This window comes from Chelonia mydas, chromosome 1 (assembly GCF_015237465.2).
Source record: "Chelonia mydas isolate rCheMyd1 chromosome 1, rCheMyd1.pri.v2, whole genome shotgun sequence".
Lineage (NCBI taxonomy): Eukaryota > Metazoa > Chordata > Testudines > Cheloniidae > Chelonia > Chelonia mydas.
This window is the reverse complement of record NC_057849.1, coordinates 101,062,695-101,089,789: the sequence shown is the minus strand read 5'-3', so window position 1 is coordinate 101,089,789 and position 27,095 is coordinate 101,062,695. Positions and strand designations below refer to the sequence as shown.

General features: G+C 42.1%; 1 protein-coding gene across 1 annotated transcript; it reads right to left on the bottom strand.

Annotated features, from left to right (window-relative positions):
* Positions 1–799: 799 nt before the first annotated feature.
* On the bottom strand, positions 800–23,693 carry LOC102938562 (protein-lysine methyltransferase METTL21E). Its single transcript, XM_037889692.2, has 5 exons — positions 22,489–23,693; positions 19,951–20,036; positions 6,007–6,164; positions 3,371–3,488; positions 800–2,420 (listed from the first exon to the last, which is right to left on the bottom strand). Exons 2-5 carry the CDS (start codon positions 20,018–20,020, stop codon positions 2,020–2,022), a joined length of 747 nt encoding a protein of 248 aa, XP_037745620.2. The 5' UTR covers positions 20,021–20,036; positions 22,489–23,693; the 3' UTR covers positions 800–2,019.
* Positions 23,694–27,095: the final 3,402 nt, after the last annotated feature.

Sequence of the window (27,095 nt, the reverse complement as noted above, 5' to 3'; positions counted from 1 at the left end):
GAACAAACAAGTGCTACAGTTCACACAAATGCACACAGAAAGGCTGTGTTAGGTGAGAGCCTATCAACCCCCAAGACCCCAGGTTAGTTGAACAATTGTCCTTGACAAAACTTTTCTAAATGATGGTAACTCTATGCGTGGATCCCAGCACAAGCAGCTGGGGTTTGCCTTTCTGCACAGTTAGGCTGGAATTGACCTGAAGATCTCATACATACTTACTAAGTGACTCAGGAAATTTGGTAGGATCTAAAAAATCCATATAAACCTCCCTAAAACAAAATCCTCTGGTCAATTCCGAGCAAAGTTGTGTGGTCATCACAAACAGAAATCTATTACAATTAAAGAACAGGACAACAATTTATTTGTGGGAGTGAAATTACCCAGGGTATATTCTTGACTGACAGACAGCTGTGTCCCCTCAATTCTCCAACCTAGGGTGCTTTTTACACTGCTTTGCTGTGAGAGCAACAACTCCTGGTCTGCTCACACGCAGAACGTAAATCACTCCTGGCTATATTGTATAAATGCTATAGCCAGCCACCCATGAATTACACTGCAGGGTAACACCAGAAGACTCCCAGTCCCAGACTTTGCCCCAGAAATGTGTGTCTTATTACTGCCTGGCACCTTTCTGGACAATACAAGCTCATATAAAGTCTATCATTTCATTAATAGAAAGTGATACGCACAAATCTTGCCATCGCAAATGGAGTTTTCCAAACACTTCAATCCAAGCACACTGGTTTAGATAAAACAAGTTTATTAACTACAGAAAGATAGATTTTAAGTGATTACAAGTAATGAAGCATAAGAGTCAGAACTGGTTACAAGAAAATAAAAGGTAAAACGCAATTAACATCTAACTTAACAAGCTAAATTAATTCAAAGCAGAGGTCTCTCTCACCACATGTTTGAGCAGTCTTAAGGTCTGGATTTCAGTTGGCCAGGATTCTTTCCCCTAGCCCCCCTCCCCGGTTCAGTGTTACTTTCCTTGTCTTTCAGGTGTTGTTGATGTCATGGGTAGAGAGAAAGAGAGGAGTATTCTGAGGCATCTGCTCCCTTTTCTTATGGTTCTCTTTTATTTTGAAAATTATCTCCAGCTGAGGTTCAGAAGACAGAAGGTCTTAGGAGATTGGAACCTGCAGCTTTTTATTTGCCAAGATGTACATTTCTTACTCACACCCTTTTTCCTACCAAAGAATGGCAGCTTAACCAGGTGATAGTTCATGTGATTTTGTTGACACCTGGCTGAGGCGTCGATTTGCCTTTTGTCTCTGAGGGACGGGTTTGTGCCTGCTTTTGCAGACTTGGAATATCTCTCAATAAATCTCATACAGTAGAGCCTTATAACTTCACATACAATGTTGTCACACACAGTTTACCAGGACAATAATGATCAGTAAATTATGAATTTTCAAACGATACCTCACAAGGCATACTTCGTACAAAATGCATTATAGTTTTGTAAAAAGGTGAACACAGGGATACAGACAGTCACAGTGGGCCTTTCCAAAGATGCTAAGCAACTTTTTTCTGTGATCTGCCCATAATTAAGAATGCAAAGTAAGTCTTTTTGGTCTCCAGCTACCACAATGAGGCAGTGGTGCAAAACATTTTCTTGAGGGCAATTGTTAGTATTGTTGTGCTCTCAGAGCTAGAGGTCCACAGTGGTCTATTTTGAGAAAGGCAAAGCTCCAAGGATTTGAGAATTTTTTTTAAAAGGGAATTGGTAGTATGCTGCACTATTCTTACGCAAGACCATTTGTTAATGTTTATAACATGAGGAAGAGGAGCCACTTGCCCCAAGGCTGTGAGGCTCGTAATCACCCTGTGTAAGAGAAGGCAAAGGGTGGTGGGAAGTGACTCTCTTCTGAAGGGGACAGAGGCATCCATCTGCTGCCCTGACATCCCAAAAGGCATGCTGCTTGCATAATCTACAGGTGTCATCAAGCATTAACATGGAACCTGTGAAAAAACTCAAACTCCACACACACACTTTCTAATACTCAAGTTGGAACATCACATCATCTTGCCTTTTCTCATTGCCTTGTACAATGTTATGTTTAAACTGGGGAAATTGGAAATTACCTCCAGGTCAAACAATTCCTGAAATCTGCCCATAAATTGGTTCTCTTTGTCCAGCCTGAATCTCATGGCCCAGAGAATAACAGTGTTGTCCTGACACAAGTGATGGAAGGTAAGAAGCAGCTCCTTCAGGAAGGGATGGTAGTACACAACATCAGCAGCCATGATGTAGTCAAAATGACACAAAGACTTGGGAAAATTTTTCTCTAAATCAACTCCCCAGGACAGTTCTTTAACCTGGGGCTGATGCTTACACTTCATTTTGGTATTTTTGAGAATATTGTACTGAAGGTTTCCTAGTACTTCAGGCAGGTCCGTGGCAGTTACACGTGCACCTGTGACAAAAAACAACCACCACAGATTAACCCTACTTCAAGAATGAAGAAGAAATCTGTACACAAAACCTACTGCACAAACAATTGCATTCCCAGGTCTCTCCCATATATAAATACAATATACCTGTAAAAAGCCTCCTGGGCATTTCATTACACTAGACATGTAAATTAGGTTTCCACATCAAAAAAATTCATTAAAACATGATCTTGCTCTGCAAAGTCAAAAATGATATCCTGGGGATCCACCTTTATGGGGTCTTTATATCAAATCTGCTTGGTATACAAGTCAAAAGATGGGGGGAGGGGTTTCTATCAACCCTGCAAAGTCAGCCAGGATCTGAGAATCTCCTGGATTCTTTCCTTCTCATACAGTAATAAAAGATACTGCAGACTAAACTGTGTCCTTGGCTACATTGCAAGTGGTTAGTGATTCGAGTTACTGTTAGCAAAGAACAGGCTGTCAGGAAAGAAGACAGAATGGACAATGCCAAGACAGCGAGCTCAAGGATACGTTTCTTAAAGAACAGGTTACAAATCTGAAAACAAAAGTGACTTGGGATACCGGGAAGGGGTTATTTAATAGTCAGAAGATAAACTGCTCTTGTGAGAGGTTGTGTCTGAATCCAGCCTCTTCTATATGCCTCTGACTTCCTGGTCTGGTAGGAACCCTAGTTCTCACAGCACCTAATTTCTGTCCTCTGTTTAATACTGGATGGCAGTCACATCTACTGTATCCTCCTACAAGGCATTCTAAAGTGAGGACAAGTAATTTTATGGAGGTAAAAGCAGAACTGGCTTCCAAGTTGGCTGAAAACCCCAAAGAATTCAGTGTTTCTTCCTCGGTTTTCAACATTTTAGAGGAACTGAACAACTTACTATACGCTCCAATAGTAATCAGCAGTCATCTTAATGAAGTTTCCAAACCCAGCAAAGCAACAGCCAGCACTTACCAAGTAAAGTGGCTACTATGGAGACCAGCCCTGTTCCAGCTCCAATTTCAATTACACTTTTATCAACCAGGCTGTATTGTTCAGCATTTGTTTCCAAAAAGTGACATAGAACAAGAGCCTGCCAGGGAAAACACAAGAACATATTGAACAAAAAAAAAAAAAAGAAAAAAAAAGAAAGAAATACTTCTCTGTGCATACATAAAATACATAGCTATATGAGCACTGACCTTTCTGAATATGAATTACAAGAAAAATAGCTTTTTTTAAAGTCAAGATTTTATGTAATTTATTTATTTCACATCTATCTAAGCTGAATAAGTCCAACTGCACAGTAATAAGGCACATTTTTATCTCAGCTCTCTCTTGCAATAAAAGATCACCCTTTATCCATTACTTGATGCAGAGATTATATCTTTTGCCTCCAACAGAGCCTTCTGCTGCCTAATTTGTGGAACAGAATTATTTTTCCAATCACAGCCATCTGAATAATACCACCTTGCACTTAAATAGCTTCTTCCATTCCAGATTCTCAAAACACTTCACTAACATCATACATTTTTGTCCAACATCTCCCCACCTGTCTGTGTGAGATAAAGAAGTACTGTCATCCCCGTTTTGAGGGGGCATGATGAGCCTGAAGCACAGATTGCTGAAGTGACTTGCCCAAGCTCACAGCACAAGCTTGTGGTAGGGCTGGGAATACAACCCATGTCTCCTGACTCCTATGCCTGTGCCTCAAACGCAAGGCCATCACTTTCGGATAGAAACAATGAGAACAATGGGAGCATAGAATGAAGAGATATTTTGTCAGGACCAGGTGAACCAACCCAGAAATGATTGCTGGCAGACTGAGATATACTTCACCCCCAGCAGAGGGAGGGGAATCAGTGATTCTGAATCTCCATGTTTCTGTGAGTTATCTGTTGGACCATAAATATCCTTTAACATAACAGTTTTGGGGTATGATTCCTGTGTGTGTCACTGGGACTTTTCAAAAGACAACATTTCAGTTGTTCTTATTTATATCCTTACTGAAAAGTTTCTCTCAAGATCTACATTAGTTGCTGTTTACTATGTGATTCCTAGTCTATGGGAGTTGGGGGCGGGGGGGAGAGAAAGAGATCACATTTGTAGAGTGCCTTGGACATGCATAGATTAACACAAAACTGATTTATATGTATTCCAAAGAAGCCTCCCTCTCTCCAAGCAGGTTGGAGGAAGCCATTACTAATTATTATTTAAGAGCCTACAACATGCTTTGGCACTGTACAAGACATACCCCTAAAGACAATCCCCCTCCTGAAGGGACCAAGGCTCGCAATCGTCTTTGAGCTATATAAGCTCCAGAAATATGCCAAAATAACCCTGGATATAGATTCACAGATTTGAAGGCCAGAAGGAACGGCTGTGGTCATCTAGTGTGGCTTCCGGCAGAACACAAACCATAGAATGTCACCAGTAATTCCTGACTGAAATCCAATAACTTCTGGCTGACTTAGAGCATACATTTTTGAAAGGCATCTCATTTTGATTTAAAGACTTCAAGTGACAGAGAATCCACCACATCCCTTGGTGAACAGCTTTAATCATTAATAACTGTTAAAAATCTGCCCCCTCGCTTCTACTTTCAAGTTGTCTAGCTTCAGCTTCCAGATATTAGCTCTTGTTATGGTTTTGTCTGCTAGGTTAAAGAACTCTTCATAGTCTTCTCTCCATGTAAGCACTTACAGACTGATCAAGTAGCCTCTTAACTTTCTATATCCCTCCTTACTCCCCTAACTTATACCCACAAAATGGCTGTCAGTAAACCTCATAGATCTGTTTCAGAGTAGCAGCCGTGTTAGTCTGTATTCGCAAAAAGAAAAGGAGTACTAGTGGCACCTTAGAGACTAACCAATTTATTTGAGCATAAGCTTTCGTGAGCTACAGCTCACTTCATCGGAAGCTGTAGCTCATGAAAGCTTATGCTCAAATAAATTGGTTAGTCTCTAAGGTGCCACAGGTACTCCTTTTCTCATAGGTCTGGTGTATTCTACACGATATTTCAACTCACTACTGAAGCAGAAAGCACTACTTCCATTCTTCATCTGAAGACAGGTTTGGGCAGAAATTAAAAACTATTTCCAAGTTCAGGTAAAAGTCAGATGACAACTTTGGGTAGAAAATTCCCGGGTCCCCACGAAAAACAGATATAATGGTTGCCAGCTCTTCTGGTCTTCTTGCAAGAGTAATGACTTTTAGGAAGGCCACTTTTTAGTGGTCCAGAATAGAACAAAATAGTTCTTTCCCTTGTTTCATTTGTAACAGGTTCAGAATGAAATGAGGGGCATTGACCCAAAAGTTGCTGAAAGCACAAAAACTGAAAAATGATATATATTTCCCTTTATTTAGTCCTTCAACTGAGGGACAAGGGAGCCCTGTGCATCAGCAAGTTCATGATTAATTCTGTGGATGTGTGGCCAGCTCCCACTTGCACACTGCTAACATAAAAGATTTGTGGGTTGCAAAGAAGAGGCAGAGAAAATGCAGAACATTTCCCTTGGTTTTACAGGACTAAGCAACATATATGGAAAACAACATAAAGGGCTAGAGTTTTTAGGGGAATAAAAGCCAATAATATTGCATAAATATTGTACCGATGGCCAGACTACTGCCCCATAACATTCAGTGGCTTCTGTAATTTTTATCTCATGGTCAGCAAAGTGAAAACCTTCCCAGGATATGTTAGTTAGAACAGCAGGAGAAAAACGCCTTCTCATGATTTCTGCAACGGTCTGTTCATCTTCATTTTTATCTGGAAGTAAAATAATAAAGATCATATAGGTTATACAGTGTTGTAACAAAACTGTGACATAGAAGCAGAATTGATTGATCACAAAGATACTGGTTTATAGAGACAGGCGGCTCTCTAGCTTCCAATTTGGCTTATACCTGATAGTGGAAATGCATTTTACAATAAATTGTTTGGTATGATATGGTCCTACTCTCTATGGTAATACTACTACTAACAACTACAACATAGGAGGAGTCTCCTGGAATATAATTAAAAACTATTTATACAGCTCAGATAACGCATTTCTTCTCCTTGTTGCTGATGCAGCTGGGTACAGAAAATATAAAGTTAGAAAAAAGTGACAATACCTTGTGATTAATTTAAACAACACAATAGGAAGTATTTTCAATTGCTGCAGCTATGCCCTTTACTCTCATGTAGTTTTGTTTGTGTATTTTTCATTTATTATTTCCTATGCCCTTTTACGGGTTCTAAGAGTGCTATTCTCTTTGACAATGTACAAAAGGAGTTAAAATACCAACTTAAATCAGTCACTGAACATGTGAAACAGAAACCTTGGCAATACACATTATGACAGCTAGGAGAAGAAAGCACTGCTGCTGGCAGATAAGCATATCCATGCAGCCCACCATACCTTTGTACATAGATTCTTTCCAGTTGGCTAGATCACCCAAATATCTTCCTTGCTGCTGTGTGAAGAACATTTAAGACAGCTAACACAATCGCAGACTACCCTGTCAATTTTTGTTTAGTAGAGCAGAAAATTAACCTCAGTTATGTCATCATCACACACTCTGCTGCAGTGGCATTATGATGCAATAGCATGTTTTAATTCTATTTATATATACACATTTTATTTAGATACATACTGTCACATGACTTGCATTATAATCATACTATCATGCAAAATTGATGTAAATATAACCACCATAAAAGGCACAGGAGTTAGCAACATTTTCTACACTGAACTATGGACACAGATTTCAAAATGGGCTCTCATGGTAAATCATCTGGAACATTGGAGCTTCTTGGTTAATTAGTGGAGGGCTAGTTATAGAACAGTGTAACCGATTATTAAACCTTGCACAGGGAGGCAGAGCTCTTTTCAATCATTCTAATGTCAAATTAGGTGACTTTTATTAGCTCAAAACCTGGAGTAAAAAAGGGGTCGAGTTTCCCTCTGAAGAAGAAGGAGCCAGGGACAGAGACAGAGGAGTCCTGCAGGAAAAAAACATCGAAAAACAGTTGAGTTCAGAAGGAAACTTGTGCTAAAGTTTATTGTTTGTTTTTTGTTTAAGTTAACGATAAAGGAAATCCCTGGAATGGGGCAAATTAGACCTATGTGGAGTGTGCATACTTAGTATTCCTACCACTTCTAAACAATCTGTTTAAAAGTAGGTACACTCTGTGAACTGTCCAATTTGCACCCGCACACTTTAAATAATAATAGTAGATTGTTTAAATCAGGAAGCAGTAGTCTTAAAATTGAGTAGAGTACCATCCCTCAATTATTAGCACACATTAGATATACTGTAAGACAGGGGTGGGCAAACTACGGCCCACGGGCCACATCCGGTCCATCAGACCTTTTGATCTGGCCCTCAGTTCCCACCAGGGTGCAGGGTCAGGGGCTTGCCCAACTCTGCATGGCTCCCAGGAATCAGCCAGCATGACCCCCCTCCAGCTCCTTCGCACTATGCAGAGGCATGGCCAGGCAGCTCTGCGCACTGCCCCTTCCACAGGCGCCACCCCCACAGCTCCCATTGGCCGCAGTTCCCTGCCAATGGGAGCTGCAGGGGCGACACCCGTGGACAGGGCAGTGCACAGAGCTGCCTGGCCGTGCCTCTGCGTAGGAGCCGGAGGAAGAACATGCTTCTGAGAGCTACTTGCGGTAAGCGCTGCCCAGATCCTGCACCCCTGAGCCCCCTCCCCCATGCCCCAATCCCCTGCCACTGCCCTGATCCCCCTCCCACCCTTCAAACCCCTTAATCCCAGCCCAGAGCCCCCTCTTGTACCTCAAACCCCTCATCTCCAGCCCAACCAGAGCCCACACCCCGAGCCAGAGCCCTCACCCTACTGTGCCCCAGCCCTGATCCCCCTCCTGCCCTCCGAACCCCTCGGTCCCAGCCTGAAGCCCCCTCCTGTATCCCAAACCCCACACCCCCAGCCAGAGCCCTCACCACTCCCCGCACTCCAACCCCTGCCCCAGCTCGCAGCCCCCTCCTGCATCCTTAATGCCTCATTTCTGGCACCACCCCAGAGCCCTCACCCCCAGCTGGAGCCCTCACCCCATCCCGCACCCCTACTCCCAATTTCATGAGCATTCATGGCCCGCCATACAATTTCCATACCGCAATGTGGCCCTGAGGCCAAAAAGTTCACCCACCCCTGCTATAAGAGATAAGATGAATTCATGCAATTTCTTTCCTCAATAAATTCTTAGCTAAGAAAGAGTCCCCTCATTACCACATAATTTGCTGCAAGGCCTGATCAAGATGTCTCTGTTGTATTGGAGTAGTGAAGGCGTTGGTGCAGTATTCAGGTGCCCACTCCAGTTTTGCTTGCAATCAATGAATTCTCCCCAATAAGTAGTTGTTAATACTTTGCACTTACAGACTACCTTTATCCAGAAGATCATAAAGTGCTTTATGAACATTAATTAAATTCACATCCTTTTGTGAGTTAGGACACAGACACTTCACCTACTATTGAAAAGCAGCAATTTTTGGGAAGGAACGTGGCATCATTCAACAGCACGTAAAGTGGAGGAAAAGAAGTGAGGACAATTAAATTGAAACTGTAGGAGGAATGTTAATAAGCAAAAGTTACGTATCCAAGTTGGAATGTGACCAAAACAATGGGATTAAATGCCCCGCCTATACAGAATCTGTAATGATTATCAGCAGACAGATAGCAGTTTTATGTCTCATCCATGGGACACATATACAGCAGTCAAGCATTCTCTGTATACTTTGCTGGTAGACTAGTACAGCACTGATTCAGATGCAAGAGCGCCACCCACTGAGTCTCCAACATCACTTCCTCAGGAAAAAGTCCATAACCCCTTCTAAGTGTTGATCTAACCTAACCTTACTTAACTTTCGATGTCTGATGTGGCAGACAGCAATTTTATTTACCCTGAAGTGATATCATCTTGTGCTGTGACCTTAACTCTCTCAGCTGGATAGACCTTTTCCAGCTGACATGAATACAGAAACCCAAGACTTCCAATTTGCAATGTAGGATGTGACCTGACAAGGTTCAGCTCTGCAACAACATATTCAACCTGCTACAGAAGCTACGTATTCTCTCACCCACAGAGTTAATTCAAGCCCTGTACTTCTAAGTATCATGTATCAGTGCGTGCAGCTCTGGAACTGCAAGGAGTTCCTTCAAGCACTACAATCTTAGGTCTTCTTAGGTTTGGAGAGCATGGCACGAATACCTAGACAAACTGGTGACATGGCCATTTTCTCTGGGGCAAGTGCTATTTCAAATGAAAATATACAAGTATATAGACACTTGAGGCTCTCAGTAGAACCACAGTTTCTAATGGTTATATTTATGATGATGAGCCAATTCAACACACAGACTAAACTTTGAATGTCAGAGTCCATGTTGAGCCCTAAACAATACCCTAAAAAAGCTCTATGATAGATGGGCCTAAAATTTCAAAAGCAACTAGCAAATTTGGGTGCCCCATCTGAGCTATTTAAAATGGGCCTGATGTTCAGAACGTGCTGAGAATCCATCCTCTGAAAACCAGGCCCCTTCCCTTTCAAGTATCTCAAATTGTCCTAAAAATGGAGCTCCGAAAGTCACAAATTTAGGTGAAGATAACACCTTTATTTAAGCTGTATTTAAGCATTACTTCATAATAAACTTGCTCCATTTTATATTTTAAGCATATTAATATCTTTTGTGGTTTTCTCGGACTCAATTTGATGGCAATGTTGCCCTCAAACTACTGAAGGATGAATGCTACCAATATATGCTGTACCAGTGCTGTAGCAACAATTTAAAGAGTTTAGGCGGAGATGGAATTTGCATTCCAAGTTAGTATTTTCTTTTCATAAACTTATTTTGGGGGCTGAAATTTATCATGTTGAGATGCAGCCAAGCAGCAACGTGCACATGTGGAAAGTTTCTTATAAATTCCTATGTCCATTTTTGAATTATCACAGTGGGAAAGAGTATTTTTCAGCAGTCAAGAAATTTGGGTTTGGATAACTCAAAAGCAGGTTTCCTTACAAATTTCCAACTTTGCATATAAGTGTGGGGAATGGTTTTTTGTTTTGGCTTGTCTGAAGAATTTTGGTTTGAAATAACATTTTGGAGGTTTGAAATTAGTGGACTGCATTAGCAAAGTATTGTTTTCTGACAATAGTGCTTTCATCTTACAGCAATTATGTAATTTACTCTTTATTTTCACTTCCAATAATAGTAACTCTCCCAATTCTAAAGGGTGTGGGGGGAAGGGGGGAGCACAAGGGAGCATTTAGTAACAGTCAGGGGTAATCCTCAAAAGCTATTATTCATTTTGAATACACATGTCAAGGTTCCTTCCCCACTCTGAACTCTAGGGTACAGATGTGGGGACCTGCATGAAAGACCCCCTAAACTTATTCTTACCAGCTTAGGTTAAAACTTCCCCAAGGTACAAACTTTTACCTTTTGTCCTTGAATCTTTATGCTGCCACCACCAAAGTGTCTAACAAAAATAACAGGGGAAGTGCCCACTTGGAAATCCCCCCCCCAAAAAAATATCCCCCCAAGCACTACACCCCCTTTCCTGGGGAAGGCTTGATAAAAATCCTCACCAATTTGCATAGGTGAACACAGACCCAAACCCTTGGATCTTAAGAACAATGAAAAGCAATCAGGTTCTTAAAAGAGAATTTTAATTAAAGAAAAAAGTAAAAGAATCACCTCTGTAAAATCAGGATGGTAAATACCTTACAGAGTAGTCAGATTCAAAACATAGAAAATCCCTCTAGGCAAAACCTTAAGTTACAAAAAGACACAAAAACAGGAATATACATCCATTCAGCACAACTTATTTTATCAGCCATTTAAACAAAACAGAATCTACCGTATATCTAACTAGATTGCTTACTAACTCTTTACAGGAGTTCTGACCTGCATTCCTGCTCTGGTCCCGGGAAAAGCATCACACAGACAGAGAGGACCCTTTGTTCCCCCCTCCCCCCCCAGCTTTGAAAGTATCTTGTCTCCTCATTGGTTATTTTGATCAGCTGCCAGTGAGGTTATCTTAGCTTCTTAACCCTTTACAGGTGAAAGGGTTTTTCCTCTGGCCAGGAGGGATCTAAAGGTGGTTAGCCTTCCCTTTATATTTATGACAACATGTTTTTCAGTTATTATTTATAGACCAAAGAGATTCAAACTATCAGCAGGTCTCTATTTCCATCCAGATTAGGGCCCAATCCTGAGAGTAGTGGAGTCCCATTGAGCTATTAGCACCTTTCAGGATAAGGGGCGTGATCTTGCAACCCCCTTACTCTTGTGAAAAGTCCCACTGAAGCCAATGACCACAAAAGAACTCCTTACACATGCAAAGGCTGCAAGACTGGGACCCAGAGTCCCACAATCTTTGTGCCTGTTTCACTTTATCTGCTTGTCTTTACCTAGTTCTATGGGTCTTTGAGAAACAAGGGAGGGAATCCTCAATTATTCATACCCTTGTCACCTCTCAGCTGGACTGCAGCAATGCAATACACCTAGGCATGAAGCCTTCAGTACTTAGGAAACTCCAGCTGATCCAGAATGCCACAGCTCATCTCTTCAGAAACACAGGCTACCATGAACTCTTCAAACCTGTCCTCTGCTCTTTACACTGACTTCCAGTAGAATACTGAATCAAGTTCAAGTTCAGTCCCTATCTTCAAGGTGCTCCACAGCCTGGGGCCAAGGTTTCTAAAAATGCCTAACGCTCCAGGATGAGGACCATAGTCTACAACTTCACCCCTCAGGTACAACAGAATTCTCTACCATAAATGGAAAGTTCATCCATGCTGGAGACAGAACTTCAGGAAGGACTGGTCCAAGCCTGTGGAACTTATTCCCCCAGGAGCCCAGGACCATAACAAACCTCATCACTTGCTCTAAGTGCAAGGCACATTTCTTTGACCTACCTTCTCTAACAAGTGTGTGTGTGTGCGTGCATGCACAAGGGGCCCAAATCAGGGTTGCACAAGCAACCTTAATTGTGGCATTGCATGACTTTTGCATACTTGACTTGAAACCTTAACAATGTTTTTAACATATTTTTGTGTGTAATTGCCCAGGTTTTTAAAAAAGCAAACAAACAAACAAAATATCACACAGCATCATATTGACACCCAAATAGATCATCGGCAACGTTGGAACCTTTAGATCCAACTTCATAGACCTCTGCCACTTGAGCTAACAGAAGTAACTGATACCAGTAGCAAGTTGTTATCCCCCATGTGGACCAGCACTAGAAGGGGGATAAGGAAGCAGCAGGGGAATGGTTAGACTCTGGGATTTTTGGTTCCATTCCAGGCTTGAGGGGGAGTGTACTTTAGGGCCAGAGTCTTTTGCCCATTTCCCTCAAGCTTGACCCCTTCTGTCTCTGTACACCAGTCCTCTCTCTACTTCAACACTGGCTCCTTATCCCATCCCATTCTCCTCACCTAGTTGGTCTCAGACTACACTCCTCAGGTTTCTGATCCCAGTCCCAGTCATTCCTAGTCTCACCCTTCCAGACTTCCCATCCACCAGCCCCATCTATAATTTTAAAAAATTCCAAAACAAACACTCTATTGCAAATACCCCTCTCCCCCAGAGAGAAGATGAGAGAAATAATGTGACAGATGATAGTTACGCTGCTTAATGGACTTCTGGAAGGTGCTCAGATGATATTACTGGGTTGAATGTAGTATAAGAACCTAGATAGAACAGAACATTAACCATGACCTTGACAGATTGGAAAGAGCCCTCAGGAAGAGCCTTGCAGACTACTTAAATATAGCAATTGTTAGACAACTGAGCAGTGATTATCAGAGTGTGTAGAACACTAAATCCTTCCACTCCACTTAACACATGTTAAGAGTAATGTGCTACTTTCCAAGAATATGAAACAAAATATTTTTCCAGAGAATAAATTTACCTAGAGACTATTTGACTCATGTTCTTTGGCTTTATCATTTATAGGGCTTGCCGGTAAACCAGTATTATTGCTATTAATACATGCAAAGTGGGAGAGGGAGGGTATGTCTGGAAATATATAATCAAGTGCATCTGTGTTAATTTTGAAGACAATACACTGAAATACAGTAATTGCACTGCATTTATTTCTAGGTGTGCAACTTCTTTATTCACCATGAAAATCAACTCGAGACCCTATGTCAATGTAATAGAATGCTTGAAACTTTATACACCTGGATGTAGAAATTTAAAGGCATGACTCCCATAGCAGCTATAACCCTTGCACAGATAGCATCTAGTGAGCTAGACTGTGCCTAGCCCTGATCTGGTGCCCAGAGTAGGGGAGTAATCCTCTCCCCTTGTATCCCGGTACAGAAATCAGATAGAATTTCGATCCCTCCTGCCCTGCTGCTGCTGGACCAGGAGCTAGCACCCCCAGCAGCATAAGAAAGAGCTCAGTAATCTGGTCCCCACCAATTTTCCCCAACTGGTAGTTAATTATACTTTGCATTTTCAAAGCACATTTTAAGCAAAGGTTCTCCAGGTGTTTTAATTGATTTATATCTGATATAAAACTACTCACACCACCTTAATGCAGTAAGGCAAGAGACACCTCGCTCACCATTGAAACGAAGCCATCTCTGGGGAGGAACAAATGACAACAGCATAGGAAGAGGAGTGAACACCTCCACAGCAGATGGACACTCCAAAGGAAGTGTAGGTAGGCAAAACAAAACCCAGTGTTGGAATTCAGAAGGAGCCACAGCCCGGCCCCTTCCTGTGCATTTGTCAGAGGAGTTGAGCCAGCCACAGGAGGAGCACACACCTTTTGAAAGGATGCAACGATCCATGTCCTACTTCTGTGGGCTTCCTGAGGCACATCAGTCATGTTGCCTCCAGGAGCTGGTCTGGCACAGACCTGCACCCTTTGCACAATACAGTCCATACATAGCAAGTTAAGTTATTAACAGGTAGATTATAGAGAAGTAGTTTTTATTAAACACAGAAGGACTGAGACAGATGTTGTAGGATATCAGAACTTTGCAATTCTATGCTTTTGTACATACAATAACCAGCACCCCAATGCTGCATTCCTCCTTTTTTCCCCTCACTTCATATAAATGAACATCCAAATTTAGAAAAGAACAAAAATCTTAATCATTTCATGAGTCAACTCTGTAACAAAAAACAGTGTATTTTACCCAAGTGAATGAATGTACTTTGATGTAATCAGTACTGATTAGTCTGAAGAAATTTGTTAGGAAATGACCGACACCTGCTTACTTTTCTGAATTAATTACTATTACACTGAGTTCTGCACAGCACTTACTCTTTTCTTTTATTACGCTGAACTTTTTGTAAGTTGTCGCCCCCAACGTATTATTTGTATCACAAAACATCTGTGGAGCCCAACCAAGATTGAGATGCCACTGTGTTAAGCACTGTACAAACAGAGCAAGAGACAGTCCCTGCCCCCAAAGAGCTTACAATCTAAACTGACACAAACTCAGGGTTGGGAGGAAGGAATATAACATATATGGGCTTCTCTCTCCTGCAGAGTTAACTTGAGTCTTGCTCCTAACTTGAGTCCCATCCACACTTTACTGGAGCATGGTGGTCCTTTTAACTTCAATTGGCTAGCCAGACAGGGACATAGGCTACTACATGAGTTAGTACAACTCATCGGCTTCTAATGCAGGGATCGGCAACCTTTGGCACTCAGCCCATCAGGAAAATCCGCTGGCGGTCCAGGACGGTTTGTTTACCTGCAGCGTCTGCAGGTTCAGCTGATCGCAGCTCCCACTGGCCACGGTTCATTGTTCCAGGCCAATGGAGACTGCGGGAAGCAGCGGGGGCCGAGGGATGTGCTGGACTGATAGCGGCAGGACTGATAGCACTCTAGTATTAAGCTTGCTAGACACTTCCCATTACATGACGCTATTTTAAGTTGCTTATAACTTTGCCAAACTTTACATGTTTGGGCTGAAGTTTTCCATGCTGGATGCCTGCCACAGGCTCACTTTTTTGAAAAATTTCAGCCAACACAGTTCAGCCATTTCTGAGAACACACCTAGGGAAAAAATATATTTTTCAATATTAAAAACATCTGGCAACCTTTTCTTTGGAAAGCTCTACAGCCTCCGGGTTTGAAACAGAGAGTTGACATTTGGCAGGGGAGTGACCTTCATGACAGGGATGTATTTGTTACCACTCCTGTAAAAATCCACCCAAATTTGGCAATGTTCTAAACCTTTGAAAAACTGCAGTTTGTGTATGTTCAGTAGACACTCGCTACAGCTCCAAAGCTAAAGTTTCTGCAGATTTTGTCTTCACTGAGCATGCTCAAGCCTCTCACAACTCCTAGTGCATGTACCATTACCACAGAGTGACTGAACATGCTCCAGCTCAGGGCTACAAGGGCAAAACCCAACATTCCTTGTAAAGGCAGCAACCGGCTGCTCCAGGTTGGGGAACAGAGCAGGGTGCCTGTCTTCCCTGCACTCTCATCGACCCCCTTGCTGGCACCCATTCTGTATGGAGGAGGAAGCCGTCTCATTCAAAAGCAGAGGGGACAAAAGATGGACTGAATGCACTGTGTGGAAGAGATGGGGGAACAGATCGACACAAGGAACATGGGGGCACAGACTGGTACTGGGTGGCTGGTAAGGGGCAGAGACGGCATCTGGGTGGGCAAGGAGACTAGGTCCAGGAGCCAGGAAGGGAAATGGAGAGAGACATGGAACCAACGGGTTGGGGAGAACCTGAGACTGAATGAGGAATGGGGGAAAGAGTCATTGGGGCTGGTAGGGCAAGGAGACTGGGAACCAGTAGGGCAATGGATCTGACAAGGAGTCAGAATATGGGGGAGAATTAGGACTGGCTGGACAAAGGATTCAGGGAGATGTGGACTGAGGAGAATGTGGAATTTTTTGTAATTTTATTAATCTGTGTGACTGAGTTTACCCATTTACATTGTACTGCTACCCACTGGGTGTGAAGGGGTTAATTTCTCCCCGTGGGATACGGGAATGATAGTCAGATGTTATCTTGGGAGCAGGTCTGTCTGGGTTGAAGCCAAATGTGCCATCAAGAACTGAATGAAATTAAAACGCATATGAATGGAGTACCCTGGAGAGAAAAAGAAAGACCCAACGGTCAAACACTGACCAGACATTAACTTTTAACACCTAGCAGCCAAGGAAGAAGGTGTGGAACACAGTGGGGCTGCAACTGGGGGCTAAAAGACAGGAGATGTCAGGTGACTGCGTTAAGAAGAACTCTGCTCAGAGAGACCAGGGAGATAGACACACAGGGTCAGAGTGTAGAGGAGTAGGAGACTGAGATGGACTACAGGAGGTCTACATTTCCATGGTCAGTTGCTCCTGCCACTATAAACAAAGACTGAAGCTTGACTTTTCCATGCTAATCTAAGACTGTATGCCAGCAGACTAATAAATGCTGGCTTGTTTTGAAAATGATGCCCTTCGTTGCTGCAAATACTTACTGGTTACATTGCTCCCTAAATGAGTCCAGCTTTTACCAGGAGTCTTAACTCATTTGGACTCGCTGTAGAGACACATGGCAAGTACACAGATACCATACTCCACAGGTTCAGTCTCAGAGTTGTCAGACTGCATGGTTTGCCCTTGTAAAAAGTTGTACCTGAGGCCTAGAAAATAATAGAAGTACACCCATAGAGACTGTATAAAGGCTGGGGCATTAAACCACCCTGTATATCTATGATAAAAGACAGATTAGATGAGGATCTTGGAGAAACAGACTAGGACTGGGAGCCAGTGGGGACAGGGAAAATGGAGTGTCTGGATTGACTGAAGACTGTGGACAGAGAGACAGACAGATTGGGGACTTGGGCAAGGAACTGGGACAGGAGACTAGATCTGGGAGCCAACAGGGAATGGAGACAGAGTCAGTGGATGGGAGGGAATTGAGATCAGATGAGGAGCCAGGAGGTGACGGTCTGGCAATGCAAGAAGACTAGGATTTAGTGGGCAAAACGACTGAGATTGATATCAGAAACTTGAGTGAAGACTGGGACTGGCTACATGAAGAGAATGGGAGTGGGATAACGAGTTAGTGCTGAGGTAAAAACTGGACTGGGACAGGGTTGGGGCTGAAAGGGTCATAGTTGGGGGTAACAGGTAGAGCATGGCCAGTAGAGCACACTCCCCTTCAGAGCCTGGAATAGAACCCGAGATTCCTGAGTTTTACCATCCCTCTTCTGTCAGCAAATATCAGTGGCAGAGGCCTGTGCAGTGAATCTAAAGGATCCAAACCAGATGGTGACCTGTGTGAGCATAAATATGATGCCACATGATAGAAGTTCTTTTTTCAGTTGGCTTGTTTAAAAAAAATCTAGGAAATTACACACACACACAAAAAGCGATGTTAAAGGATCATTACGGTTGCAAGGTCAAGCACTCAAATATTAGAAAATCCCAATATTAAGGTTACCTGTATAACCTTAATTCATTGTATGCATTACAATACAGTCTTTTTAATTACCCAGTTACATGCTATTTTTTCCACTCTGCTCTACAGGTGGAGAAGGGCTAGCCTGTGACGTGAAAGACGATGTTGTCTGTATGACCCATGCTTCACTTGTTGCAGAAGTTGGAAGGTGTGTAGTGTATGAGGCAGGAGATTACAGGAAGAGAGAGAATGGTCTCATGGTTAAGGCAATTGAATGCCACCCTGGAGAACTGGATTCTCTCTCTGCCTCTGCCACAGAGTTCCAATGTCATGCTGGGCAAGTCATTTAAATCAAATTTTTCATGGATGGCTACTAATTGTTGTTAGTATATAGGCCTGTTTGTTAGCCTGGGATAGAATTTGGGGTTTGACTTTTGATACTCTGATATCCTTACTAATGCGTGAGAACAAAGAACAAAGACACTGTGTTACATCTGCCCACAAGCAGATGGGGTGAAAAGAGAAGAGATGGAGTCAAAAGTGTTAAAGGGTATGGTGGAAGTGTAATATATGAGCATATACTGGAAGGCTGCCTGGCTCCTCTCTCAAGTGAGGATCAAGCAACCAATTAGGAGTGGAGGCATAAGACACACTAAAAGCCAAAGAAAGGCCTGGTAATGTCCAGGGCACAACCTCACTCCTTACCCCTCTCATGGGATACAAAAAGAAGTGGGATGAAGACCCCAGACTCACAACCCTTCTAAATGGAACATGACTGTAAGTTGTAAGGGATGGGACTAGGTATATTTGGGCCTGCTAAGGAGGAAGAGGTGGGAATGGGGAACAGTGACACAGGCAAAAGCTCTGCAGCATCACTGCTGGGAAGGGAGACATGGGGTAAAGACTCTGCAACGTCAGAGCTGGGAACGGAACTCTGGGAAACAGACTCTGCCAGCATGTAGAGCTATGGATATGCCTGCTTGAAACTAACCCCAATAAACATCGCATTGCCTGAACTTCAGACTTCTTGTCTTCTGTGTGACAAGAACCAGGGGAGGGGGTGAAGGGAAAACCCTCTAACAATTGTGTGTTCCTCTTTTTCTGGTTACCTAACTTGAGGTACCTTGGGGTCTGATTTACAGAAGTGCTGAAAACTCATAGCAGCAACAAATGTCTATGGGCACTGAGCTTTATATGTTCAAAGTGCTATTTAATGGTAGGACCTGATTTTTCACAGTACTTAAGTATCTCAGATTGGGCACCCAAAATTAGTGGATACTTTTGACCTCAATCTCCCTGTGCCTCAATTTCCCTTGAGTAAAATGGGAATAATACCACTCCCTGATCTCACGGGGCAGTGTGGAGGTGTGTATCGTGAAAATAAATTTGTTAGTGTTTGTGAAGCATGCAGATACTGTAGTGATTAATACAATTGAAAAGACACATGAGGACATTAATAATTGTTTTTAAAGCAGGGTTTGAATTTTGTGCAATAAAAAAAAGGCATGAGACCACACACTGAACAGTGAGGACAAAGCAAATACTGAATAGCTGCTCATTAAGTGCACACCGTCCATTCACCATGACTAACTTTCAGTCTTAGCTATAAATTAACATTTTGAAAACTTCCTTCACAGCCAATACTCAAAAGTTTTGATCTGTTTAAACCTAAAATCTGAGATTAATCTTTGATGTTTAAGGGTCTTTTAAAAAAAAGTCACAGGGCCTGCAGCCACAAGCTTTGTGGGAGCAAAGCCTCATCCTGCTACTAGTTTTATGTGAAGATCTCTCAGGATTAAGTTGGAGGCAGTCCAGACTGAAATTGAGCTTGTAAGTAATTCATTTTGGCTTATTGACATCCCACATAGAAACTCAACATTAATATCCTGAACTATGGCAACAACTTCATTCACTGGAACCAGCCAGAGGCACTGCTCTAAACTCTGGTAGGAAGCTGCCAGGGTTTGCGAGAGCTGCCATGGCATAACGTTACAAATTTCCACTACAACACTGCAATAACACTATTGCATCTTTATGTAAATGTTAACACAGTTCGTTAAGTGAAATGAAAATGAAAATACCTCATGGATAAAATGCTTTCCCCTCCTACTTAAATAACCTTCTCTAGCATAACAGGAAAATGAAGCAGATAAGAAAAATAAATTACCTTCCTTATATTCTGGTTTCCTTGTTAATTCAGCCGATATCAGATGATTACATTGTGATGGTATGTCCATTTCATGTGATACAATACTGGACAGAAAATATACTTATTAAAATATCAAATGGAATATTATTTATTTAAATATATACATTATGTGTGAGAGAAAGAATTTTGTGCGTAAAAAGGTGCTGGAAACCAAAATTCTGCTTAGGAAAAATGGCTGAGGCAAACAATGAGGAATACACAGTTAAGATTTGCATGGGAAATATAAAGGTGGTTTTAAAAAATGAGTTGCTATTACCTAAAAAGGATAAGATGGGGTTTTAAAAATATCATCGGGCTGGCAGTATGAGACAAAGTAGGGACCAGTAATGAAATGACACAAACGACTGCGGTGATTCAATTAATGACATAAATGAATCACATCCTGAACTTGTTTCAAATGTTTTAAACAAAATAAATAAATAAATAAATTAACAACATAAAATAAAAACTAGGGATGAACAATTAGAAAGAAAGGAAGCAGTTGTAAAAATTATTATTAAACAAATAAAGGAATACTTGGAAAACCTGGATATATACAAACTTGCTTACCAAGATGACATGGCTACCTAGGCAATTAAGAAAATTAGCTAATGAATTTATTGAACTATGGAAATTATTTCTGAAAAAATCTTAAAGAACTGGGGAGATACTGGCAGGATGTAGACAAGCAAATATTGTACTGATTTTCAAAAAAGTAAAGAAGAGTGATCCTGGCAATTACAATCCTATAAATAACTTCTATCACTAGTAAAATAATGGAATGTCAAGAAAAAAAATCACTAAATATCTAAAGGAGCATGGAACAAAGAATAAATCTTCTCAAGCAAATCTGATTTTTTTATTCTCAAAGAAAAAATAGATTAAGGGAATGCAGATGATAGAAATTTGGGGTTTTACTGAAGGATTTAATACTATTTTATTAAATCTTACTTGAAAATTAATTCAAATTGTCTTGGATAGGAATACGGCTGAAAGACCATAAAAAGTTCATGAGAAATGTATGGCGGAGGAGAAAACTGTCCAGCATAGTATCAAAGAGATTGCCATAAGAACTGGCCTTGCTTAACTTCGTTAATTATCTGGAAGGAGGTGTAAAAAGCATATTAATTAAATTCATACATGATAAGTAGGAAGCAGGAGTTGCAAATGCCATTTGGAACAGAGAAATAATACAAAGAGATCTAGAAAGATTAGAAACATAGGAGGAAAACAACAAAATGAGATTCAACTTGCAAAAATTCAAGAAAACACTTAACTGAAAAAATGCAACACACACAGACACACACACACACACACAGACACACACACACAGAGGAAAGAACTCAAAACACATATACTCAACAAAAATATTACACAAAAGTTTGCAATAAAGGCAATGCAATTTTGGGCTGCATATACAGAAGCTTCCATGCAAAGAATGAGGTTAATAGTCCCTCTGTGTATGGATTTAGTTCAACTGATCCGAGTATTGTGTTCAGTCCTTGACACTTCATTATCAGATGAATATGGATAAATTGGGAGTTCAGAGAAGAGTAATACAAAAATGATCCAGGGCAGCAAGATTTATGAATAATAGATTAGGAGAACTACAAATGGCTGGAGTGGCTAAGGAATGGTTGTGGGCAGCATATGATAATACTTTATAAATATTTTAATACCAAAGAGGGAGAGGATTAAGTGAGAGGATCTATAAACAGCAATAAAGGAATAAAGTTATGAAAGTGAAAATATAGGCTGAATATTAGGGACAACTTCCCGACAGTAAAATCTATTGGACTGTAGAAGAATTTCCTCCAGGGAGATGTGAATACCCTTTTGCTTGGGTATTTAAAATTAGACTAGAAATTGTAAAGTAAAAAACATTTCTGCATTGTTAGGGAGCTGGTGGTGTGTTCAGCCTTCAAATTCTATGATTTTATCCACACAACAGGTACAGATTTGCCCTACCACCATAGTGCTCTATCATTGTTAACCCATAGAGGGACAACATAAAATAATCAATTAGCTAATGGACAGGTTAGTAAATGTTATACTGATCAGTTTGTCCTCTACTTCCACAGTGTAGAATGTATACGTTTTGTTCAGATTGTCAGAGAAATGAATATTGTTAAACAGACTTTTAGCACTCTGCATGACAGACAATATTGTTTCATTACACAACCGTTCTAAACTGCGAAAACATTTCCCTTCAGAGCATCCACACATTTTCTTCTGAAGGTCATCTCCGTAATACACCATTATGTATACTGAACTAGACAACATCCTGCTAGACTTTGAATGTTAATTCATAGCATGTTTAATAGATTTTATACTCTCTTGCTATGATTAACTAAAAGCACTTCAGCACTAATCAGTTCAATGACTAATCTGCACTATTTAATATAAGCAGTGAAAGTAATTCAGATTAATTAGAATGTATTCTGAAAATTGAGGCAGTAAGAATTTCTATGGTGTTCGGCATCTAAAACCTGTATTTTCTTGTATCTATCAACATACCTGAATCTTTTTCTTGGCCTTCCAATAAAGATGGAGATATAAAGAGATTTATCCACTGGATTTCCCCTGCAATTAGCTCAAATAGTCCCAGATAGAAATGCACTAAAGTGTGTGTTACATACTGCCAACAATCCCCCACCAGAAGACATTAATAAATCCTGACAGCTGCAGCTTGAACAGGAAGTGGTCATATAGTGCTGTGCTTCCCAGAGAACTTGGTACTCTTACATAAGGGAGGAGGAGATTTCATAACAGCAAGAGGTCTATACCCAATCGTGCGTAATCTGGACAAATTCATAAAAATACGATAGCATTTACTAAGGCTGTCACTATCTAGGTCATTAAAAAAAAATTTAAAAGGGGGGAAAAAATCATTCAAAAGCCAAGTATTCTTCAAAACATTCAGGGTCACATTTAAAGCAGAGGTCTGTTTGCGAAATGCATGTACAACTGTATGTCTAAATTTGAATTCAACTGAGTATAAAAACTGAACGCCTGAGAGATTTGTACACTCACCTGTTCAATTTGCAAGAAGCAAATGTAGGCACATAATTGTACATCTTTGTATATAAATTTCAAATACAGAAGATACGGCATTAAGTGCATCTATAAGACTCCACATATCAGAATCTTTTCCATCGTCATCTTCCCCTCCCATCTCTTCCAAAAGGCACAATTATATCAGTGGAGCCACATATGCATGTCTCTGAAAGTTATCTTATTTAGACTGTAAATGCCTCAGGGCAGAGACTGTCTCTTACTCTATCGTTGTATAGCATCTAGCCACAACGGGGCCCCAATCTCATTTGCTTATAGGTGCTACTATTAAAAAATAATCATAAAATGAAATCTCACTAGAACTTAAATGAAGAACAGCAGGATTCTACCATACTCAGCAACAGTAAATACTGGAGAGCATATTTTATATTTGGGAGCCCTGTCAAACACAACCCACTTAGTCTCAAATGTGAGGCAAGCTGACCACTAGAGCAGTGGTTCTCAAACTTTTTTTTCGCAGACTTGAAAATTACTGAGGGTCTCAGCGGACCAATTAATGCTCTTTTCAAATGTTGTTTATACCGTTAGTTAACTATTGTAAAGTGCTTTGGATAAAAGCACTATATAAAAAACAGTAATTAATTTTTTTCCGACAAATAAAAGCACACAACTCATATTTTAATATCAGTAGTCTTACCTTTCTAATGCGATGGATGTGCCCTCTCCCCCCACTGCGGCAGCCCCCCGAGCTGGAAGGGAGGGGGTTCTCTCCCTCTCTCCCCTGCCACAGCAGCCACAGAGCTGAAGCTGGGAAGGAGGGCCATCTCTCCCCGACAGCCACAGCCCTGGAGCTGGGGAAAGTCACCTCTTTCTCTGGCCACCACAGCCTGCAAATCCCAAATTCCCACCACTCCCTCTTCTCACTCCACTGCCTCCTCCCACCTACCCCCATCCCCCCAGGGCCACCACCTCACATTACATGTGCATCTTCTCCAGGATCCAGGCACCTAATTACTGGAGCCACAGCTGCGTGGCTCCACTAATTAGGTGGGTGGCCCTTCATTCTCTTGTGTGCAGCCGCCCAGGCGCGCACCTTAGAGGGAACTATCCGCAGACCACCTGAATGGAGCTTACAGACTACTGGTGGTCCATGGATCAGTTTGAGAACAGCTGCACTAGAGAAAGATCTGCAGCCACCTCCTTCATCTGAATCCACTCCTGTGGATATATGCTTGGGGTATCAGAACACCTCACTTTCTACAAAAGGTACTACCCAGAGGGGATGGCTTACTGCTGTAAGACTCCTACATGAAATACTAGATGCCCTGGAACCACAAGGTCAAATCCTATCAAAGTCACCCCAGCCTTTCGTCCTTGGGAGATAGATAAATAAAGTTCCATGCAGTTCGCTGTATGTGCGTGGACTTCCAAATAATGAAAAGTTAAAACTAAGGCCTTTCAGCTGTATGGAAACATTAAACGAACTGAAGTTTACACTCAGAACTCTCCCCCAAAAAGGAACAGAGACTCTTAATTTCTGATATTTCCTAGACTTCAAGAGCTTGAAGCACATTCTTCATACCCCTAGAAAGACACAGTTACACAAGTAAATTCCTCTTTTCATATAGAGTGACTTTCCAACCAGTACAACTGAGTGGATTTATCCATGTTTCTTGAGGCAGGAATATGCAAATATCTTTCTCCAGGTTATTAGCCCCATTATAGCCCTGAAGTCTTGTATAGCACCTAAACTTCCATAGAATAATACTGAAGTTGGAAAAACTCAGGAAAGATAAATAGGAAAAATAGAGAGGGATGTTTCAGATTGGTAGAGACCTGTTCTACAAGAAGCTAAGGGAAGAAAAAATTGGCTATACTCATGGAGTGGCCCTCACTGATCCAGAGAACTGCTGGGAAGTGGCAAGCAGTATTACAGAGAGGAAAGTTCGGCAGAAAAAACAAAAACACACAGTCAGGTTACACCAATATAGATACTCTTACGTTATGGTAAATTAAGGGTATGTCTACACTACGAAATTAGGTCAAATTTATAGAAGTCGGTTTTGTAGAAAGCATTTTTATACAGTCGATTGTGTGTGTCCCCACACAAGTGCTCTAAGTGCATGTAGTCGACGGAGTGTGTCCACAGTACCGAGGCAAACATCGACTTCTGGAGCATTGCACTGTGGGTAGCTATCCCACAGTTCCCCCAGTCTCCGCCGCCCATTTGAATTCTGGGTAGAAATCCCAGATGGGGCTAAAACATTGTTGCGGGTGGTTCTGGGTACATATCATCAGGCCCCCCTTCCCTCCCTCCCTCCGTGGAAGCAAGGGCAGACTATCATTTTGCGCCTTTTTTCGAGTTACCTGTGCAGATGCCATACCACGGCAAGCATGGAGCCCGCTTAGCTAACCGTCACCGTATGTCTCCTGGGTGCTGGCAGACGTGGTACTGCATTGCTACGCAGCAGCAGTTTATTGCCTTTTGGCAATAAATATTGCAGTATGACTGGTAGCTGTCGTCAGCGTAGTCCTGGGTGCTCTTTTAACCGACCTCGATGAGGTCAGGGGCGCCTGGGCAAACATGGGAGTGACTCAGCCAGGTCATTTCCCTTTTAAGTTTCGTCTCATGGTGATCGAGTCCTACCGGCAGTGCACTGTCTTTTAATCAGCAGCCAGCAGAAGATGATGGCCAGCAGTCATACTGCACCATCTTCTGCCGAGCACTCAGGAGATGACAATGGCTAGTGGTCGTACTGCACAGTCTGCTGCCAGCAACATGTATAAAGATAGATGAAGTGGCTCAAAACAACAAATAGAGCAGATTTGTTTTGTATTCATTTTCTCCTCCCTCCCTCTGTGAAATCAATGGCCTGCTAAACCCAGTTTTGAGTTCTATCCTTGAGGTTTTGACTTCTACCCTTGAGGGGGGGCCATTCAGTTTCTCGCAAAGCCACCCCCTTTGTTGATTTTAATTCCCTGTAAGCCACGTCATCAGTAGCCCCTCCCTCCGTCAGGGCAACGGCAGACAATCGTTCCACGCCTTTTTTCTGTGCAGACGCCATACCACGGCAAGCATGGAGCCCGCTCAGATCACTTTGGCAATTAGGAGCACATTAAACACCACACGCATTATCCAGCAGTATATGCAGCACCAGAACCTGGCAAAGCGAAACCGGGCGAGTAGGCGACGTCAGCGCGGTGACAAGAGTGATGAGGACATGGACACAGACTTCTCTTAAAGCTCAGGCCCTCGCAATGTGGGCATCATGGTGGTAATGGGGCAGGTTCATGTGGTGGAATGCCGATTCTGGGCTCAGGAAACAAGCGCAGACTGGTGGGACCACATAGTGTTGCGAGTTTAGGACGATTTCCAGTGGCTGCGAAACTTTTGCATGCATAAGGGCACTTTCATGGAACTTTGTGATTTGCTTTCCCCTGCCCTGAGGCGCAACAATACCTAGATGAGAGCAGCCCTCACAGTTGAGAAGCGAGTGGCGATAGCCCTGTGAAAGCCTGCCATGCCAGACATCTACCGGTCAGTCGGGAATCAATTTGGAGTGGGCAAATCTACTGTGGGGGCTGCTGTGATGCAAGTAGCCAACACAATCAAAGATCTGCTGATATCAAGGGTAGTGACCCTGGGAAATGTGCAGGTCGTAGTGGAAGGCTTTGCTGCAATGGGATTCCCTAACTGTGGTGGGGCCATGGACAGAACCCATATCCCTATCAGAGCACCTGAGCACCAAGCCAGTGAGTACATAAACCGCAAGGGGTACTTTTCAATAGTGCTGCAAGCTCTAGTGGATCACAAGGGATGTTTCACCAACATCAACGTAGGATGGCCGGGAAAGGTACATGACGCTTGCATCTTCAGGAACTCTGGTCTGTTTCAAAAGCTGAAAGAAGGGACTTTATTCCCAGACCAGAAAATAACCGTTGGGGATGTTGAAATGCCTATAGTTATCCTTGGGGACCCAGCCTACCCCTTAATGCCATGGCTCCTGAAGCCATACACAGGCAGCCTGGACAGTAGTCAGGAGCTGTTTAACTACAGGCTGAGCAAGTGCAGAGTGGTGGTAGAATGTGCATTTGGATGTTTAAAAGCG